Below are 14,925 nucleotides of genomic sequence, written 5' to 3'. Positions count from 1 at the left end.
CTCAGGGCCTAGGCTGTGTCTCTGAGTTTCTCTGTTAACCTTTAGCACCCACCACTTGAGCCATAGCTCCACTTCCAGATCTTTGGTTGCTAATTGAAGATAAGAGTCTCACACACCTTCCTGCTTAGGCTAGCCTTGAACTGTGATCCTCAGATCTCAGCCTGCTGAATGGCTAGGATTATAGACCTGGGATACCAGTGCTTGGCCAATGAAAGCCATTTTGACTTTTTTTTTCCCCTAAAAGTAATCACCTTTGAGGCTCAGAAGTTCAGTTTCGGGGCTTCCTGGATTGTCCAGTTGCTTTCCTCTTGTGACTCATGGGGTAGGGACAGTGTGAACCCCTGTGGTGTGTCATGGGTGAGCTAGAAGCCACAACCAGAAGCCCATAATGTGCTGAGTCATGCTGAGGTAGTAGGGCCAGACTGTATCCTGTTGAGCTAAGCTAGGGTGTCCCATGTGAGCTCAGCCTCGTCCCTGAGATCTGCAGCCTTTGGGAATAGTTTAGCTTCCAGTGCTTGGAGTTGCTTCTGCAGTCTGACTTTCTGGGAAGAGTGGCAGGGCTAATGGCAGGAAGGACCCTGATGAGTGAGCGGAGTGTCTCTTGACACAGGCTGGCTGGGATAGTGCACACAGAGGTCCACTAGATCAAATATCTGGTTTGGCATGCTTAAGAGATGACCAACCAGCTGTGGACAGCATTTGCTGGCCTGAGGACAGTGCTGCTTCACCCTAGCCCTGGCAGAGAGCCCCGCCAGCCACAGCAGCAACTTGATAGTCAAGCTGGTGGCTGGGAACAGTGCTGGGCCTCTCTTAGGCCACTTGGGCTCATGGAAAGTGACGTCAGGCCACCCTCAAGTAGCCAGGTGGCTGTCCTGGAGGGGAGCACAGTGAAAAGAGTGAGTAGGGATGAGCGGGCTGAGGAAATGAAGGGACCAGGTATCAGCAGGGCCCTTACCCTAAGATTAATAACAGAAACAAATTAGGTTAAAAATGGATCCTTTCTAGCTTCTGTGTGGAGAGAGTGATTGAACCAGTGCAGCAGAAGCAGCAAAGCCAGTTATACGCTCATTGTGGATTCAGGAGTGAATCCACATCCTGGCCCTACTTCCCCATATCCAAACAGCTAGCCAACGCAGTCTAATGTTTCGACTTATTAGTCAATTCTTATTCTGACTTCTAGTCTCCGATGTACTAGTTCTAACATGAATTGGAGGCCAACCAGTTGAACCACCATTTATCATCATCAGACAAATCGCATCCCTCCTATACTTTACCATCATCCTAGCCTGAAGACTTGGACTTGTGTGGTAGCCCTGAGGTTGGAGAATGCTGTGTACATTTGAGATTTGTATGAAAGGAGAACTGATGGGACTGATAGGTGTGGGGGGAGGATGGAAGAGGAAGGGGAGGGTTGAGAATGACTCCTAGAGTTTCTAGTGTGAACAGCTGGGTGCCAGATGTGCCATTTCCTGGGAGTACGAAGCTTGGTAGAGGCTCAGGTTAGGGTCAAACTGAGGGGATCCTGGATTGGCATGTGCTGTGTCCATGGCCCAGATGGTGCTGAGGCTGTGTCTTCCACATGGAGGGCTTGTTGCCAGGGAAGGTGGCCTGGCTCACCACCCCGTGGGCACTGTGTTCCAGGTGGACACGCACATCCACGCAGCAGCCTGCATGAACCAGAAGCACTTGCTGCGTTTCATCAAACACACATACCAGACGGAGCCTGACAGGACTGTGGCTGAGAAGCTAGGCCGGAAGATCACGCTTCGGCAGGTGTTTGACAGCCTGCACATGGACCCCTACGACCTCACTGTGGATTCACTGGACGTCCACGCAGTGAGTGAGCCTCTGCCCTGGGTGTCTGTAGCAAAAAGCATCTGGATTGGGAATGTGGCCCCTGGAGAAAGGGCCATGTTGCGCTTAGAGAGTGACCAGCTAGAGAAGCAACTCTTTCTGTTTATGGAGGGACTTTAGGGAGTTTGATGTCAGAGGCTAACAGGGCTTGGAGGGACTGTGGAACAGAGGAAGAATACATGACCTGGTGTCAGAGGGGTCCAAGTTCTAATCTCATTTCTACCTCACAGGAGTTATATGCTTTTATTTCCTTGCCTATAAAATGGTGATTCAATATGGCAGGTCCTCAAATATTTAGCTGTAGAAATACCATATACCCCAGGACTTCCAACCCTGGGCCCACACTCCAAAGAATTGAAGGCAGGGACTGGAGTGCACACTTTCACACAAATGTTCACAGCAGCACTACTCACAGTAACCAAAAGGTGGAAATAACCCAGTGCTCATGAAGAGCAACCAAAATGTGGTAGATATACACACAGTGGAATATTAGCCTTAAAAAGGATGGAAGTCTTTTATAGTTGCGTATGCACTGGCCTCAAATTATCTGCTCTCCCAGCTGGCCATGCTCCTCACCAGGGTTCCTTGGAGCACAGGGCCTTGGATACACTTTCATAGAGCACTCTCCAAAGGCCCAGACTGAGGGAATACGGTCCTGGCCGTCAGAAACTGCAGGCTTTCATACACGAAGCCACAGGGAGCACTGTTCAGTGTGGACACACATAAGGGTACCTGGTAAGTCTGCAGAGGGGAATGTGTTTGGCAGCTGTGAGCAGTCTCTTTCCTCCAGGGTCGGCAGACATTCCATCGATTTGACAAGTTCAACTCCAAATACAACCCTGTGGGGGCCAGTGAGCTGCGTGACTTGTATTTGAAGACTGAAAACTACCTAGGCGGAGAGTACTTTGCTCGAATGGTCAAGGTGAGTGAGTCCTCTGCCTCTCCAGGGCCTCCTCAGACACCTGATGGCATCTGCTGTAAAGAATGGGAGCCTGCATAGCCTGGGGTCCCTTCCCTTACCCAAATGCATCTTTAGTCACCTTTTTAGTAGCTGAGGCCAGCTCTGAGGAGCCCATGTGCTCAAGCCTTTGGGCCTTGTTCCTGAGCACAGGTAGCCAGCCAGTGCTGCACTTGCCAGTTTCAGGAAAGAGGGGAGGACATCTATCCTGTAAGAGTTCACAGCCTTCTGGTGCCCTGCCATTTCTGTTTGGAGCTTGAATTTGGCACGATGCGGGTTGGCTGTGTATAGACATGGCTGCTGCCTGGCCTGGTTCCACAAGGTGAAGATGCAGACCCACAGCTTTCATCCCAGAAGGAACCTGTGCTGGGGGTGGGTACCTACATGGTGGCATGGGGGATATAGATCTACCGGCCTGAGTGCCTTCAGCCAGTTGGCCAAGTGAGCCTTGAGCCCAACTGGGGGCTGGGTCTCCTGTGTAGCTGGGAGGCTCTTGGGTTGACCTGGTTATTTTTGGTACCAGGAGGTGGCCCGGGAGCTAGAAGAGAGCAAGTACCAGTACTCAGAGCCACGCCTTTCCATCTATGGCCGAAGTCCCGAAGAATGGCCCAACCTAGCCCGATGGTTTATCCAGCACAAGGTCTACTCACCCAACATGCGCTGGATCATCCAGGTGCCCCGGATCTAGTAAGCATAATCTTCCCCGCATCCTCTAGAGAGGTGTCTGTCCTGCATGGGCACCTGTGCACACTAGAGAGGGGCAGGCCTATTCCTGTGCCAGCTTAGGCCCCCCTCCTTTCCCTAGGGAGGAGTGGTTGGCATGGGATTTCAACTCTTGTTCTTTGAAGAACACGTGTGTATATGTGCCAAGGCTTTGTGGGGGATGATCACCCTTGCCTTCTTCTCACTGAAGCTTTGTGTGGATTGGGGGCTATGAAGTGATACGCTATTGGCCTGCATCACTGACCCCTTCTTGACTGTCACTCAGAGTGCCTCTCTCCTCCGAGAAGACCGGGGACCTGAGCTGAGGGCCACAGACCCTGGCTTACTGGGAAATTTAAGGACTCCACCTTCAGACCTTGATCAGCCTGAAACCCACCAACCCATTCCCACAATGCCTCTGGCTTGAGACAGTGCCCCTGATGGGCACTTTACATTTGTAAAGTGCTGCCTGGTATTACAGAGGTTTCTGACAGTGGAGGAGGAAGGCTACAGCCGACTACTTTCACTCCCAGAGGCCAGTCTTTGACAAGCCAGGGCCACTCTGGGATCCACCTAACAAATGAGTCTTGCTTCCCTCCAGTGACATATTTAGGTCAAAGAAGCTACTGCCAAACTTTGGGAAGATGCTGGAGAACATCTTTCTGCCCCTTTTCAAGGCCACAATCAACCCCCAAGATCACCGGGAGCTTCACCTGTTCCTCAAATACGTAAGTGGGATGGGGGCTAGGCAAGCTCAGTGTTGCAGAGGAGGTGGCTTTCCCCGTGGGCCTAGTCAGGCTTCCTGTTCTCCCCCCCCCACACACATACTATGGCTTCTTGTCTCAGATTATGGAGCCCTGTATCCTGGGTATGGAGTCATCAGCCCCAAGAAAGCTGACTCTCTAAACTAAGGGGGCATCTGTAGGATGGAAGTCCCCTGGGAATGTGGCCTCCACCCGGACCAGGGATGCAGCTCACATTTGCCACACGTCTTGCTGCCCTGCCCAGTTGTACACCACAGGGTCACGTCAGCCTCACAGTTACCCTGTTTTTGTTTTGTTTTTGTTTTTTAATCTCTGATGTGTTAGTAAGCAGCAGAGCAGTTCTACCACTTTCTCGCTTGGCAATATCTGTGCCTAATCTCCTCAAGAAGCTAGGAACTTTGCAGGGCTCTTGTGAGGATTAAACAGAGCTCACTGACAGCCCTTCACGTGGGATTCTATGCAGGAGAGCCCAACTCCATGACATATTGCCTCCCAGGTAGGGCAGTCAGCCTGAGGCCTTGGGTGGGCAGGGCAGGGCAGGGCAGGGCAGGGCAGGAGTGGGCTTGGAGAGAAGGGACTGGTGTGGACTCAACTGGACCTGAGCAAAAACTGGAGGGGAGCAGGAGGGAAAAGGCCAGATGCTCCCAAGTGCCTGGCTTTATCGAAGGGTGGAGGGTGTATCATTTGGAGACTCCTGCCAACAATAAGGGGAGAGCAGGGAGGAAGGGCGAGGGATGGCAGGGAGAGAGAGAGACAAGGGCAGGGGGAGGGGCTGTTTAGGTATTTGGGACTGCAGACTGGGGAGGAATGGGGCCTTCTCCAGCTGAAGTGTGAATTCCTGGACTCAGCCTTCCAGCAGCTCAGCTCTGGGCCACAGGATGCTGAGCAGAGCCTGAGTCTGTCTTGTTCCACCTTGGTTTGATGCTTAGGATCTTCCCCTTACACAGGTAACAGGGTTCGACAGCGTGGATGATGAGTCTAAGCACAGTGACCACATGTTCTCAGAAAAGAGCCCCAGTCCAGACATCTGGACCAGCGAGCAGAACCCCCCGTACAGCTACTACCTGTACTACATGTATGCCAACATCATGGTGCTCAACAACCTCCGCAGGTGGGTGAGGCGTGCCACCTGCTACTGGCCTCTATCAATGACCCCTCCCTGGCTGTACATAGAGCGCGTACAGCACACTCCCACCTGTCTGTGTGTACTTCAGCCAACACACCTGTCCGTGTGCTCATGTGGATATTTGCCAGGAAACTACACAAGGCACGTATCACATAATCACAATCAGGCATGCCTATTATAATGCCCAAGTCAATATCGACGTGTACAGTGACGTGACACACCACCACATACACCCACATGTTCGTATGAACACATACTCACCAACACACATCTCCGTGTGGTCTGTATATCCCCGAGACAGTAGAAACGCAGGACATGCAGGTTTACTTGCCAACGAATGCAATGTGAACACTTGCATTTGGCGCTTTCGACGTGAGTCATGCTGCTGTGAGATAGGCACTGTCCAGGCACTGGACAGACAAAGAGCCAAACAGACTCAACTCTCACAAGTAGCCTCACATGTACACACCCTACTGTCATATCCACAGCCAAAGGTACCAACTGCAGTTGAACGAAGAGGCCTGGGGTTGGGGTAGAAGCAATCTTGAGCTGAGGTTCTAGCTTTGCTTTTACCTGCTCAGTGGCTTTGAGCTCAGATCTCACTCTCTCCTGGTCTTCGTTTGCCCATTTCTATAACAGAGAGGGTGGACTTGCTGGTTTTTCGTGTTGTGTCCGGCTCTGAGGTCTCTGAGTGTGGGACGCAGACCTGGAGAGGAGGTGGGTAGAGATGCCAGCATCGCCCTTGACAGATGGGCTCTAGCTCTGCTTGGGAGATCATGTCTTTTGGCTCTGAATGGCTCTGGGCCTGGGAGTCTGCATTTTAGGAGTCATTTCTAGGGTGCACTAGGGGCCAGTTGTGCTTAGTTGTGCTGTGGTGACAGTCTCCTCTGGAGTAAGTAGGTTCTAGGCTGGGAGTGTGGGCCCCAGGCTGTGAACCAAGAGTGCTTTCTGACCCGGAGCCTCCCTTCTCCTACAGAGAGCGAGGCCTGAGCACATTTCTGTTCCGGCCTCACTGTGGGGAGGCTGGCTCCATCACCCACCTGGTATCTGCCTTCCTAACTGCTGACAACATTTCCCATGGACTACTCCTCAAGAAGGTAAGTGGGTGCACAGGGGTCTGCCTTGCACAGGGGTCTGCCTTGGGTCCTCTGAGGCTCCCGTCCTACTGCTGAAAGCCTCTAGTAGATCATGAGTCTCTTTTTCTGGATCAGGCTATCTATGGTTATCTTGGATTCATTTTTAATTATGAAAGTCATATAACCAGACACATCTCAATTTCCCCAAAAGTAAAGAAATGAAAATCTCTTTGCAATCACTTTATAGAAAGAACTTTATTAGTTTTTTTAAAGCAATTCCAACACTCATCTTTCTTTCATCTATGGCATATTTTTAAAACATTTATTATGGTTGGGTGTGGGTGTTTCATGGCTGTAATCCTGGCTGCTCAGGAAGCTGCAATGTGAAGATTGTAGTATGAAGCTAGCCTGGGCAGGAAAGTCTGTGAGATTCTTTTATCTCCAATTACTAAAAAGCCAGAACTAAAACTGTAGCTCAAGTGATAGAGTACAATTAGCCTTGAGTAAAAAAAAAATAAATCTCAGGGACAGTGCCCAGGCGCCGAGTTTGAGCCCCAAAACTGGCACAAAACACACAATAAACACAGAATTCAGAATCACATTTTCCTGCACTACATTGTAACACCCAGGCTCCTCATGTTATAGGCCTTTTGATGAGCAATGCCATTTTCCTCTATAAGCCGCTTGCCTGGTTGGGGGAGGGGTGGGGTGGTGTCAGCAGCTGTCCTGCTTCTCCTGCCGTGTCAATCATGCTACCATGGACTCTGGATGTCAGTCTTCCCATAGGAATACAGTTTGTTAAACTGCCCCTGTGCCACAGTCCCGGCGGACCCACCCTCAGTTCTCATTTAGCCCACCCAGCTCGGCCCCTACTAGCCTCTTCATGCTTCATCTCTGAGAGGGTACTATTTAGTCTCATCTAGGATGTTTCCCATCAAACAGCAAACTCCATGTGTGCAGGTCTCAAGGCATGGCCCTTAGGGAAGCACTTTAGGGAGGTGAAAAGAAGATGAAAAACGAGGCCCCCTTCTTTCCTTCCTCCAGCTGTGCCTCCAATTGGAAGCCAAGAGTGGGTACTTCAAACTGGGTAGGAGGCCTTTGACCATGGGGCTAGCATGCAGCAATGGAGGAACACAGGTGGGGGAAGGGAAAGGGTTTGTATGACTTTGGGGAACTTTGGCTCAGTTGGGGACCTGTACAGATACTGCCCAACTTGTGGTTTCCACTGATGAATGCTTGCCCTCCCTCCATGATGGTGCGTGTCACAGCGTATGGTGGTTTTCTTGCAGAGTCCGGTATTGCAGTATCTCTACTACCTTGCTCAGATCCCCATTGCCATGTCTCCTCTTAGCAACAACAGCCTATTCCTGGAATATTCTAAGAACCCTCTGCGGGAATTCCTGCACAAGGGACTGCACGTTTCTCTCTCCACCGACGACCCCATGCAGTTCCACTACACCAAGGTGAGGGTCTGTGGGGAAGGAGGGCAGTGGTGTCCCAGCAGGCCTCAGTCTAGACCTGTCCTTTCTCAGTGGGAAAACAAGCCAGGGCTCAGGTTGGCTTTAGGGGTCGGCTGGTGAGGAAAGATGTCTTTCTTCCCATAACCCACTTTGGAGTCCTGAGCTCTTGAAGGTAGTTTTATTCATCTCTGCCTTTCTCCATTTTCCCTTTGTTTGGTATGTCTAGCCCTGTAACCTGTATTGTATTCCTCTTCATCTATAAAATAGGCATAAAATGACCTCTGCCTTCATTACAATGAGCTAGAATGTACTATAACAGGGGCTAAGACATCTGTACTTAGCATGCATATGAGGTATATTTTTATTAATATTATTACACTTGGGATCTCTGGGGGAAAGAAAAAAGAAAGGCGATGTCATCTATGGGAACCAGCTGCAAGTATTCCTGCACTTGCTAGACTGGTGCCCTACTGTTTCCACACCTCTAGCTGTTGTCTGCATGTTTTTTGTTGTTGCTGTGTTTGTTGGTTGTGGGGCTTGAACTCTGGGCCTGGAGGTTGTCCCTGCACTCTTCAGCTCAAGGCGAGTGCTCTACCACTTGAGCCACAGCGCCACTTCCAGTTTTCTGGTGGTTAATTGGAGTCTCATGGACCTTCCTGCCAGGGCTGGCTTTGAACTGCAATCCTCAGATCTCAGTTTCCTGAGTAGCTAGGATGACAGGCGTGAGCCACTGGTGCTGACTGCATTGGTTATTGTGATGGTGGGTCTCACTTTTTGTCTGTCCTGACCTGACCTGCAATCCTACTGTGCCTTCCCCTTATGGGGAAATCAAATATGTGCCACTGTGCCTAGCCATTGTACTTCTCCTGTAGCACCTGGAATTACAGGCCTGTGCCACTGTACTCAGCAATTGGTTGAAAATTGGGGAGGGTAGGTGTAGATTCCTCAAACTTTTTTTTTGTCGGTCATGGGGCTTGAACTCTGGGCCTGGGTGCTGTCCTTCAGCTCTTCAGCTCAAGGTGAGTGCTCTACCGCTTGAGCCACAGTGCCACTTCCGGTTTTCTAGTGGTTTATTGGAGATAAGAGTCTCACAGACTTTCCTTGCCTGGGCTGGCTTTGAATCGCAGTCCTTAGATCTCAACCTCCTGAGTAGCTAGGATTACAGGCATGAGCCACTGGCACCCGGTGATTCCTCAAACTTTTATACCTGGACTGGTTTTAAATTGTAATTCCCTGACTTAAGTCTCCTGAGTAGCCAGAAGTACAGGCTTGCCGCTATTTTGAGCTTAATGGCACATTTTGATATTAACAAGATCAGTCACTAATTAGCAAAAATATAAACACTGGAGTTGTCTAGCACCAAGCTTATCCAGGTTTCTGGTCTGTAGACCCCTTTGTGGTCTGAAGAGTTGAAGCCCTCAAAAGAGTTATAGTTGATACAAGTTATATCTACTGATATTTGCTATGTTAGGAACTAATGGAAAATTTAAAAATATTTATTAGTGAACTTAAGTGTTAAATAAATACCATTTTTTAATGAAAAATACTTCTAAAAAAATACCAAGGAGTAGCATTGTTTTTCAATTTTGCAAATCTCCTTAATGTCTTACTTAATAGAAGACATCTGGAGTCTCATGTCTAATTCTATCATTTGTTGATAAAGCATCTGAAAATAATCTTGCTTAGCAAAAATACATAGTTGGCAAGGAGAGTTAAGTTTCAAAAGGTCTTTAGGTCTACAAGTCCTTGGACCACACTTTAAGAACCGCTGATTCAGAAGATGGAGGCAATGAGATAGATGGGGAAAAGATTACAGGAAAGCTGGTGATTCATGACAGACATTGCACATCACACAAGAGAAAATAGGACCACAGCCCCAACCTAGCCCTTTTGGGATTACATTATCTCGCCTCGTGTCTTAAGATCATTTCTCATTCATAATCTTCCATCTCTGATCTTACTATACTCACATTAACTTTTACTTTTGGACAATCACCCCCCGCCCCCAAATCCTGGGGCTTGAACTCAGGGCTTTGGTGCTGTCCCTGAGCTTTTTACTTAAGGCTAGCACTCTACCATTTGAACCATAGCACCACTTCCGGCTTTTTCTGAGTAGTTTACTGGAGATAAGAGCCTCATAGACTTTTCTGCCGCAACTAGTTTTGAAATTTGATCCTCAGATCCCAGCCTCCTGAGTAGCTAGGATTACAGCTGTGAGCCACCAGCACTGGCACTTTTGGACAATCTTTTTTTTTTTGGGTCCGGTCGTGGGGCTTGAACTCTGGGCCTGGGCGCTGTCCCTCAGCTCTTCAGCTCAAGACTAGGGCTCTACCACTTGAGCCACAGTACTACTTCTGGCTTTTTTCTGCTTATGTAGTGCTGAAGAATCGAACCCAAGGCCTCATGTATGCAAGGCAAGCACTCTACCACTGAGCCACGTTTCCAGCCCCCCAAATGTAGAATTTTTGTTTTTTTTTTTGGGGGGGGGGGTCCTGTCATGGGGCCTGAACTCTGGGCCTGGGCGCTATCCCTCAGCTCTTCAGCTCAAGACTAGCGCTCTACCACTTGAGCCACAGTGCCACTTCCGGCTTTTTTCTTTTTGCTTATGTGGTGCTGAGGAATCGAACCCAGGGCCTCATGCATGCAAGGCAAGTGCTCTACCACTGAGCCACCTTCCCAGCTCTGACTTTTGGACAATCTTAAGAAAACATTTTAGTAAGTTAAAAAAAAGCAAACCTGAAGAGCTGGTACCAAAAATAAGCTTGTCTAGAATGGTGTTAAACTTTTGTAGAAGACTGCTTAGTCTGGACCCAACAGACCAGACCAATATGGACTATTAGTAGTAACTGTTTTGATTGGTTATTGGAGGCCATGGAGCTAATTAACTAAGCTACAATTAACTAAGCTGTAACCAATATACTTGTTGATTAAACTATTGCTAATTACATTATTCCTATTCCTCACTTTGGTTTTTCCTTAAAGCATGTTGGATCATGTGGTTGGTTAGTTCTTAGACTGTACTGCTTCAGGGAAATGTACCATTTATGAGTCTTTTTTGTTTTGATTTGCTTGAATAAAAGAGCAAAATTTAATTGACCTAGGGAAATCCCTTTCAACAGGAATTGCTCTGCTTGATGTTGATGGCTTGTGCTTATAATCCTAGCTACATTAAGAGACTGATATATGAGGATTGCAGTTTGAAGCCAGCCAGTCTCTTTTCTCCAATTAACCAGCAAAAGCTAGAACTAGAGATGTGGCTGAAGTGGTAGAGCAACAGCTGTGAGCAAAAAAGTTGAGTGAGGGGCTGGGAAGTTGGCTCAGTGGTAGAGCGCTTGCCTTGCATGCCTGAGGCCCTGGGTTCGATTCCTCAGCACCACATAAGCAAAAAGAAAAAAGCCGGAAGTGGCGCTGTGGCTCAAGTGGTAGAGCACTAGCCTTGAGCTGAAGAGCTGAGGGACAGCGCCCAGGTCCAGAGTTCAGGCCCCACGACCGGACCCCCCCCCCCAAAAAAAAAAAAAGTTGAGTGAAAGATGGGTGCCTATGGCTCATGCATGGAATCCTAGGGGTGCCCATGGCTCATGCATGGAATCCTAGCTACAAAGGAGGTCCTGAGATCTGAAGATTGCAATTCGAAGCCAATGTGGGCAGGAAAGACTGTGACACTCATATTCAATTAATCACTAAAACTCTGGAAATGGAACTGTGGCTCAAATGGTAGAGCACTAGCCTTGAGGAAAATAAGAGAAAAAAAAACCCCTCAGGGACAGTGCTTATTGACTGGCACAAGGAAAACCACCTAGATTGTCACAGGGAGCAGACTGACATCCCCAATGACAGGCATCAGGTTTCAAACGGACAGCTGCTTAATACTGGTCAACAAACAAGGAAAGGCATAAATAAGTGTGCTTTTATTTCCAATAAACCATGAACTCACATAAGATCTTAAAAATTGGCAATTTTAGGTGTGATCTTGCTTGATCCAGATGCCATGTACATTGTTTTTAGCTTGGGAGATCTGTGAAGTTTGGAAGTGGACGTTTTCCTGTCTAATACATGTGCTTTGGGGGAGGGTGTAGGAAGCACTGATGGAGGAATATGCCATTGCAGCTCAAGTATGGAAGCTGAGCACGTGTGACCTGTGTGAGATTGCCAGGAACAGTGTGCTGCAGAGCGGCCTCTCACATCAGGTATGGTGCATGATGGGGCTGTTGGTCCCTACCATCCTTTTAACAAATGGGCGAAGAGTGTCTATTGTGTGGCAGGTGTCCGCTGAATACTAGGATTCATGAGAGACAGAACAAACAGTGCCTTTGAGCATAGACAGGCAGGCCAGGGACAATCCTTAGGAGTCACCTGAACTTCATGGCTGCTCACTCAAGTTTTTCAGAGCTGTACTCAAGGTCACCTCTTTGAAGAGGCCTTCCCTGGTCATCTATTCCAAAGCAGACACACACTTGTCCTCCTCCTCTATCCCCTTCTTCTGCCTTTCTTCATAGCTTTTATTACTACAGACAATACGTGCACGTCTTTCTCTCTAGAATGGAAGCTGAGCACTGGGGCTTGTTCCACATTTTATCCGTAGACTAGAATCAAGCTGGCAAAGAGCAGGCACTCTGTTCCTCTGGAATAGATGGGAAGCAGGCACCAGCATTTTTTTGTATAGCTTCCTGCGTGATTCTGACATAGAGCTAGTAGTGGGAGCATTCTCTGGCTGCTTCTTGGGTACTTCCCTTGGGGATGTTAGTAATATTGTGGGTGATGATACAGGGATTTTTTTTTTAAATAATTAGGATTTTTATTCAGAGAAAGTCTCTTTTGGATTCATTGAGCTACCTCAATGCACATGTCTACTTTAATTATGCAACTCTGAGATTCTAAGTTTCAATGAAGTCACAGAATAATAATTATTTTTATCAGGTAAGGCATGGCTCACCTACAGAACTTCACGTGGACATACTCCTCAAACCCTATTAATATACAAAGTTTTTTTTTTAATTGTGAAAATACCATACAGAGGGGTTACAATTACATGAGCAAGGTAATGAGTACATTTCTTATCAAGCATTGTTGCCTCCCCTTCCCATCTCCTCCCCGCCAAAGTTGTAAAGTTGGTTTTTCAAGATAATGTCTTGTACATCTCATTGTTGCAATGAGTCCACCTGTATCCCTATTTAAACAATTTGTTTTTTCCCTTCCCCTCCACAAATTATACTAACATCAAATACAGTGAAAACAGGGGTTATACTGTGGGGGAGGGACATACAAAGCAACAAAGAAATATCTTATAAATATGTTAGAAACAATAGCAAGAAAGAAAAAACATTTGAGTCCTGGAGGAATATCAATACCAAATTTCAAACTCTACTACAAAGCCATAGTAATCAAAACAAGCTTGGTACTGGCACAAGAACAGACCTCAGGACCAATGGAATAGAATTGAAAACCCAGAAATGTACCCACAGACCTATAGCCATCTAATCTTTGATAAGGGAGCTAAACAAATAGAATGGAAGGAAGACAGCCTCTTCAGTAAATGGTGCTGGCAAAATGGGTGAATCACTTGTAGAAAACTAAAGCTAGATCCTTATATATCACCCTGCACCAGAATCAACTCCAAATGGATCAGAGACCTTGGAGTCAAACCAGGGAAGATTTTTAAAGCTTAAGTTTTATGTAGTTGCTCCTGTGACTTGTCCTCCCCAGAAACTTGTCTCTCTGCCCTTGTCACCTCAGGAGGGATTCTTAATTAATCTTAAGACCTTACTACCCATGGCAGCTTCTTTCCTTTCTGGTCAAGGAAGTCATAGGCATGAAGGGACTGAGATCAGGTGACATCCTCAAGAACATGGAGGACAGGAAGGATTTTGAGTGCTATGGATGATGTCCTGATTGAGGAACTGCTTCAGGGGAACCAATCTGTTTGCTGGGGCTAAAATAAAAGCTGCCTGTGTAGATACTATTTCATTTCTATTTTCTTTGTTCCATAGGAAAAACAGAAGTTTTTGGGAGAGAACTATTATAAAGAAGGACCTGAAGGAAACGATATCCGAAAGACAAATGTGGCTCAGATTCGGATGGCATTCCGATATGAGACTTTATGCAATGAGCTTAGCTTCCTGTCTGATGCCATGAAATCTGAAGAGATCACAGCCCTGACCAAATAGGTCCATCATTCAACATGCACATTCACTTTTTGGTTTAATTTCAGGTCTGTTGGGGGCTAGTGGACAAGATACCAAGATAGGACTTTCTCTGTGAAGAGAAGCCTCTGAAGAAGTTTCTAACTTGTGATTTGCACTGCTCACTTTAAGATCAAATATGCTCACTTTTTTGGGGTGTGTGTGTGTGTCAGTTGTGGGGCTTGAACTCAGGGACTGGGTACTATCTGTGTGCTTTTTTACTCAAGGCTAGCGCTTTATCACTTTGAGCCACAGTGCCACTTCCAGTTTCCTGGTGGTTAATTGGAGATAAATACTCTTCTGCCTGGGTTAGCTTTGAACTGTGATAATCAGAACTCAGCCTCGTGAGTAGCTAGGATTATAGATGTAAGCCACTGGTACCCAGCCTTGTATTAATATGTCTGAGTGAGAGATGGGAGCTTCTGCTCAGGGATCTGGCACTTGTCTGCAGTTCCTCATTTTCCACTTATTTCTCTTGTAACCATCAGTGCTAGAATTGTCAGGGCCATGATTTTCCATGGTCAAATGCCGGGCAACATCAAGTCTGTGTGGTTTCTGCCACCTTCCCTAAGTCAGTCCTGCAGGCTTACTTGCTGGTTGTTTATTTCAGCCCTTCCCTGGCTGATTGCCTTAAACACAATCAATTTCAAAGTTCCCTTTCATAAAGGGCCTACTTTGAGAGAAAACAGAGGACTCCCTTCTAGGAAATTTTATGTTAAAAAAATGAATTTCTTAACCTATTTAGCCCTCCTCCCTCCTCTTTAGTTGGAAGCCTTATATGCTCATTAATAGTCACTCCTATTTTA

At 47.5% G+C, this 14,925-nt stretch overlaps 1 protein-coding gene across 6 annotated transcripts in view; it reads left to right on the top strand.

Moving 5' to 3' along the window:
• The window catches only part of Ampd3 (adenosine monophosphate deaminase 3), a 42,001-nt gene extending 27,667 nt beyond the window's left edge, over positions 1-14,334 (top strand). For all 6 annotated transcript variants that reach the window (XM_042691673.1, XM_042691672.1, XM_042691676.1 and 3 more), the window contains exons 7-15: positions 1,642-1,836; positions 2,645-2,776; positions 3,336-3,499; positions 4,116-4,242; positions 5,226-5,389; positions 6,381-6,501; positions 7,770-7,943; positions 12,017-12,127; positions 13,928-14,334. In XM_042691673.1, coding sequence (XP_042547607.1) covers positions 1,642-1,836; positions 2,645-2,776; positions 3,336-3,499; positions 4,116-4,242; positions 5,226-5,389; positions 6,381-6,501; positions 7,770-7,943; positions 12,017-12,127; positions 13,928-14,104 — 1,365 coding nt within the window. In that variant the 3' untranslated portion in view covers positions 14,105-14,334. The remainder of the gene's footprint in view (positions 1-1,641; positions 1,837-2,644; positions 2,777-3,335; positions 3,500-4,115; positions 4,243-5,225; positions 5,390-6,380; positions 6,502-7,769; positions 7,944-12,016; positions 12,128-13,927) is intronic.
• Positions 14,335-14,925: the final 591 nt, after the last annotated feature.

This window comes from Dipodomys spectabilis, unplaced genomic scaffold (genome assembly GCF_019054845.1).
Source record: "Dipodomys spectabilis isolate Male_0828 unplaced genomic scaffold, ASM1905484v1 ptg000145l, whole genome shotgun sequence".
NCBI lineage: Eukaryota > Metazoa > Chordata > Mammalia > Rodentia > Heteromyidae > Dipodomys > Dipodomys spectabilis.
Note: the sequence above shows the minus strand (reverse complement) of the source record. Positions and strands in the feature narration are given on the sequence as shown.